The 6,000-nt window shown below is 48.6% G+C and overlaps 1 protein-coding gene across 1 annotated transcript in view; it reads left to right on the top strand.

Annotated features, from left to right (window-relative positions):
* The first annotated feature begins 1,329 nt into the window (after nucleotides 1–1,329).
* The window catches only part of MAX (MYC associated factor X), a 45,272-nt gene continuing 40,601 nt past the window's right edge, over nucleotides 1,330–6,000 (top strand). Inside the window, exon 1 of the mRNA XM_066608682.1 lies at nucleotides 1,330–1,567. Coding sequence (XP_066464779.1) covers nucleotides 1,532–1,567 — 36 coding nt within the window. The 5' untranslated portion in view covers nucleotides 1,330–1,531. The remainder of the gene's footprint in view (nucleotides 1,568–6,000) is intronic.

Below are 6,000 nucleotides of genomic sequence, written 5' to 3'. Positions count from 1 at the left end.
TTTTGTACACGTGATGTGTGCTAACTCACTAGAAACAGGACTGATGCTTGGCAAAGTCAGTGGGAAGAGAAGATCAGGACGACGAAGAACAAGATGGCTAGACACAATCAAGGCGACCATGAATATGTCAATCACTGAACTGAAAGAAGATGTGAAAGACAGAAACGCATGGAGAACATCGATTCATGGAGTGACCGAAGGTCGGATGTGACTGAGCGGATAATCATCATCATCAACCCTTTCAGGATTGTGAAAAAACAGGTCGTGATGGAGTGGATGTGAACGGACTATTCTAGCATCTACTGCAGCGACCATGGATGCTACAGTGCTGTGAAGAAGCAGTCACCCCCCTCCAGATGTGGACTTGCGGTTGGTAAATCCAGATTACAGTACGTTATATTACGACAGGTCTAATAATAAATAAATAGTTGCCCCCAAAAATGACTAATCCAAGACGAGGTCACAGCCACCATCTTCCCTTAAATGGCAGCCATGTGCAAAAGTCCTGGCACCCTGCAGGAATGTGCGCTACAAGCCCTTCTATTTAGTGTTACAATGTCATCTACCCATGCTGGATCCTGCGCCATCTAATTATTCGTTACTCTGATGAACTCCATAGTTAGTCATTTAAAGGGGAACATATATATTTCTATATGCTACACGAATGGCTCCTTTTAAAGGACTTTTCCATTCTACACATTCCTTAAGCACAGGTTATAAGATCCCCTAGGCAAATGACCATGTGACCATGTTCTTATGTCCAATTCGCCACCACCCGTCGCCAGCAAGGTTGTGGCGCAGCATACGATGGCCAGCATCAATGGAATCCTAGCGGTCGGAGTTCTCCTGATCAGACGTCATACCACAAATGACAGAAGAGTGTCCCTCTAGGGTTTGTAATGCCCCAGTCACACACATCACAGGAAGGCGTCATCCTGAGGCATATGCCTTTATTACAATGAGCTCCCATCTCCATGCCAACCTATCACCTCAGCTACGAGCAATATGCCATTACTGCCCACATCCCAGGCCTAGCCTCCTTCCCCTAAGCACCGTACCCTAGCACTGCCCAAAACACTGCACCCAGCAGCCTCCACGTGTCTCCAGCTGTCTTCCGGGAAACCTTCCAAGTAAGAACTACAGCTCCCGGCAGCCACCGCGGAACGGGAGCATGCGCCATCCTCGTTCTTCAGCCATCAAGCATTGTGGGATGTGTAATTCCGAGCAAGGGCCTTTCTTCTATGCGAAGCGTCTCTCGCACTACAACTCCCGGCATCCCCTGCGCGCGCCGTGTCGGAGGCTACAGTCCTGGCTGCTGATCCCCTAGCAGTGTCTAGTCACGTGTGGCTTCCGCTGATCTGTTTTCCTGGGCACAGTGAGGGCTCCCCCTTCCTCGCCCGGGTTGTTTTGTCGCCTTTATTTCTTTTTTTTATTTTGTTTTTAGTTTTTTTCTTTGCTTTGAGCCCGGATCTGCCCTTCCATCCTGTCTGATCCCCGGGTCACAGCTCCCTTCTTGTGGGTATATGAAAGCATGAGCGATAACGATGACATCGAGGTTGAAAGCGACGTGAGTGCACATCCTATTACTGTCTAAGACGGGGATCTGTATACAGGGGGGTGTATCTAGCTGTATACTCCCTGCTCATCTCCTCCACATTACAGGGTGTGTTCCCCTTTAAGGCCATAAAGCTGCTGGCCTGCTGGATCACCCGGTTGGGGGATGGGAGGGAGTAGAGGTTTCCTTTAAATCTGCTGGGGTGTGATAAGTCATGTAATATTATGAACTGGATGAGAAGATCCTCTAAATATCCGGTCGGACCAGTTTGATCTGCGAATTGATCATTGGATAAACAAGAGTCATAAAGAAGAATGTGATGATTGTACGCAGTCGCCGCCGCTGTCCTGCGCCAAAGACATTATTATTATTATTATTTTTTTATAGCCTTTAATTCCGGTAATATATTTTTTCTGTAAATGTGATGTAATTCTGCATTATTATGAGATTATAAACAACGATACGCAAATTCTGCGAATAGCGAGCGTCCTCTTAAACGTAGCTATCTCTAACACGGTTATGTCTTACAATAATTGTCGCCTCTCCCGTTCGGAAAAAGTGGCCTATATGACCTCAGTAATATCTGATTCTCTACGGCTGCTGGATTGGCGTAGTCGGACATCCTCCATATCTGTTGCCATGAAATGCGTGTTGTAAGATCATTTTCACCGTAGGATACTGGGAAACCTCCCTCTGTGCGGCGGGGTGAGCGCTGCACGGCGACATTGGATGCAACGCATCGCACCGCCAAAGAGCGCAATATCCCGCAGCTACATCGCAACCTCATGGAAGTGAATGCGGTTGCGTTGCAACTTACCGTGACTGCGGTCCAACCGCAATCGTTAGGTCACTGCGACTTGCGAGTCGCAAATGCAACTACGTTTCCTTCCGTTGGGCTGTGATGTAGCGTTGGAACACTGCGATCTGTGGTCGTGGTTGACGTCGCTGTGTAGCCCTAGACTAAGGCCAGCGTCGCACGAGCGTATGTGTATTTGCGTGTGCATGAGAGCGGAAGCCGTCTGACTGCGGTCGGCGACCCCGCGTACCGTCTCTACCTGTATTGCGGATGACCGTGGACGCTTGCCGTTGGTCATGTGCAGTACAGATTTTTTTTCTCCTTTTTAAATATTTGTTTTTCCCGCGCTCTCACTAGGCAATGGCGCGAATACCCCCAGCCTATCCGCAATGTCGATTGTGGATGGGCTGCGGGTCGGATGGCTTCCATTGATTTCGTGCAAGAATAGAACATGTTGCAATTCTAAATCCGCTTGCGGAAATCGCAATCGCCGTCTGCTCATTTGAGTGGACATGCCAATTTTCTGTTTTCTCAATGGACCCGGAATACCGTGTATTGTCCGTGCGGGTGACAATCGTGAATTCCGCAATTGAAATCCGGTCGTGTGCAGCGGCCTTATAGTCATTGCAGTGCCTCCGACGCGTTTTGTGTCCTTTGACGTGGTTGTTCCTGTAATGAAGCAGAGTAAAGGATATCGATAGCGCAGATGTAAGCGCAGCCTAATTCACGGAAAAATACTGGACATGAGGACCGAAACTTGAAGGACCTCATTGTAGTCAGTGGGGGTCATCCGTTGCCATTGATGTCCGGTATTTGAGGGGTCCAGCAGCGCCGTCACTCTTATCAGTTTCCGTTGCCATTGACCGTTCGCAGTGTTCCACACGGATTTTATAAACCCCGTCTGATCTTTAGTTTCACTGGAAGATAATAGATAACTGAATAAACGGTGTAATTCCGTCCCGCGTTAAAGGCCCCTTAGCGAGCGCCCACCGCACCCGGCAGTGTTTGCTATCCGGCCCACCTGAGCTGTGTAAAAGCACCCGAAGGGCTCGGTTCACACAAGCGTATTTTCGCAGCATGCTATGTGCGCAAATGTAGCTTGAATAATACGCTGTAAATATAACCCAATGAGTTAAAAGTGGTTGGTTTGCAATCGTGTGAAAAAATATGTGGTATGACCCGGCTTGATGCATATTTGCGTAGCGCAAAGGTCCATTGAAATCGTATACGCACAAAATCAATGTGAGCCAGAGGTGGTGAAATATGCGGCGTATTTGTGTGTATAAACAAGCCCTTAGCCCCCTTTAGATTTTTTTTTTTTAAACAGCCCATGTTTTTCATAGTTTTTTTTTCTTATTCACCCAGTGTTTTTGTTGTTTTTTAGTTTGTAGCACAGTAGGGCCAGCTTCACACTGGCGAGGGCGATATGGGAATTGCAGAATGTGATTCACAGCCCGATGTCACCCTCACCATCCATGTGAAACCTGTGGATGCGAGGCGTTTTCATGTAGAAATAGCCTCGCATCACTACGGGGATGAAGGGAATCCCCGCCGCGTCTGTCACAGCGGCGGCAGAGGATCGCGGAGTCCTCACCGATAGGGCTGCGTTGCGAGATCTGTCAGCTAGATAGATGCTGTGATCTGTTTCCCGCATCGCGGTGCCGTGCAGAAGAACATCGCTCATGTATATGACCCCACTCAAGGGAATATGCCTCATATTTGTGCGTCTCGCACGAGTTTCTCACCAGTGTGAAGGCAGCCTTAGGACTCTTCACAGAAGTGGAACCTACTGAGAAGGTAGAATAGAAAGATTTGCATTTCTTCTGTATTTTGAACCCACTCCTGGTTTTTTCTCTGCCAGTGTGAATAAGCCCTAAGACATGCTTTTTTTCCTGTTTTTTGGCGGGTCTTAGGCCACCTGCACACGGGCGGATTTTCATTGTGCAATCCAGAGCGGGCGTCCGCCTCCGTATTCCGCAGCAAATGCCGCCCATAACATGCTATTGAAAAACTTTTTCCTGTACACGAGCGGAAATCAATTGCAATTTTCCGCCCATGAAAGAAAATTCACAACATGTTCTATGTTTGCGCAGACTCCATGGAAGTTGTCCGATCCGCGGCCCTTCCACACTGATATTGCGGAAGGGTTGCGGTTTTCATGTTAACGCTAGGAGATGATGCAGAAAAAGCAGAGGTTTAAAGAAAAATAAAATCTGTACTGCGCATGTCCAATGGCTCGCCGTGCGGACCATCTGCAGTGCAGAAAAGATAAAAGAAAGCGGGTAAGGCGGATGGCGGTCGGGCACAGGGACAGATTGCACTGCGGGATTCCTCATACGGAATCTGACCGCCCGTGTGCAGACAGCCACAAAGATAAAATTATTTTATTTTTGTTATTTTTTTTTCCACCCTAAGGCCTCCTGCACATCGGCGGGTCGGACCCTGCTTGCGGAGTTTGACTAGGTGTCCGGCCTGTGACCCTGCGTCCTGTCTGGTGTCTTCTGCTCAGCTCTGCGATGGTGCGGATCCTGCGATACTTCTGCAGTGCTCACTGCGGCAGTGCCACAGGACGGACGGCTTCCATTGACTTCAATGGAAGCCAGCCGTGCGTAGCCCGCACAAAATCGCAACTTACTGCGATTTCTTCTCCGCAAGTGGAAAATCGCAATCTATTTCCACTCATGGAGATGAAATGGCGTTTTGCTATTGTATGCTATGGGGCGGTATTCGCTGCAGAGTCTGGAGGTAGACGTCTGCAATGCATATCCGCCCGTGTGCAAGCGGCCTCAAACATTTCAGTTGGTTTCTGATGGGATTGTACCGAGAACTGGTCACACTGAAGGGGAATAAGATCTGAAATGATTCATCTTGGTCGGATCTTTCAGCTGGCATTATAACGGGTAGACTTTTCTGCCCGCTGTAGATGTTCTGGTTTCTGGATTTCCTGATTGACAGTGTTTACTGAATACCATAAAGGGGAAGTAGATGTCTTGACGTGTGAACAGACCAACCACCTCGGATGAGGCCAGACACGGGGTTAATATACGTGAAGTGTTTCACTTGAGATATATATGCATCCACTATAGCTGTGGGCATGTGGATACGGCAACCAGCCTAAGGCTCACATGGGCCTGCAGTGGATTCTGGTTGTGAGCCCGGCCAGCGACCCTGCCTACCTGAGTAATCTGTATTGCGAATAACCGTGGTGGCTCGCAGGCGGTCATTGGCAGTACAGCCCCCCCTCCCCACTGTTTATATTTCTCGCATGGTCGCTAAGTGAAGACACGGGTATCCGCAGCCCATACACAATGTTAATTGCGTATGGACTGTGGGTCAGATGGCTTCCATGAACTTCAACGGGCGTCTGTCCGGGCAAAGTAAAGCATGCTGCAATTTTTCTTTCACTCGTGGAATACACAATTTGTATCCACGAATGTCAACGAAAAAGCGTAAGAACATGCTTTCCAATGCCTGTGCTTTCTGTGGATCGTCCGCTCGCACGCCAATCACAGATTCTGCAATTGTGTGAGGCCGGCCTTTAAAGGATGGCAATAACCATTAATGATTTATACTCTCATTCGTGCTGATATGTTCCGGGCCCTTTGTGTCAAGTGTCATTGGTGCCTATGGCAACCAATCAGTGATGAGC

This window comes from Eleutherodactylus coqui, chromosome 6, assembly GCF_035609145.1.
Source record: "Eleutherodactylus coqui strain aEleCoq1 chromosome 6, aEleCoq1.hap1, whole genome shotgun sequence".
Lineage (NCBI taxonomy): Eukaryota > Metazoa > Chordata > Amphibia > Anura > Eleutherodactylidae > Eleutherodactylus > Eleutherodactylus coqui.
This window is presented reverse-complemented; position numbering and strand designations above follow the sequence as displayed.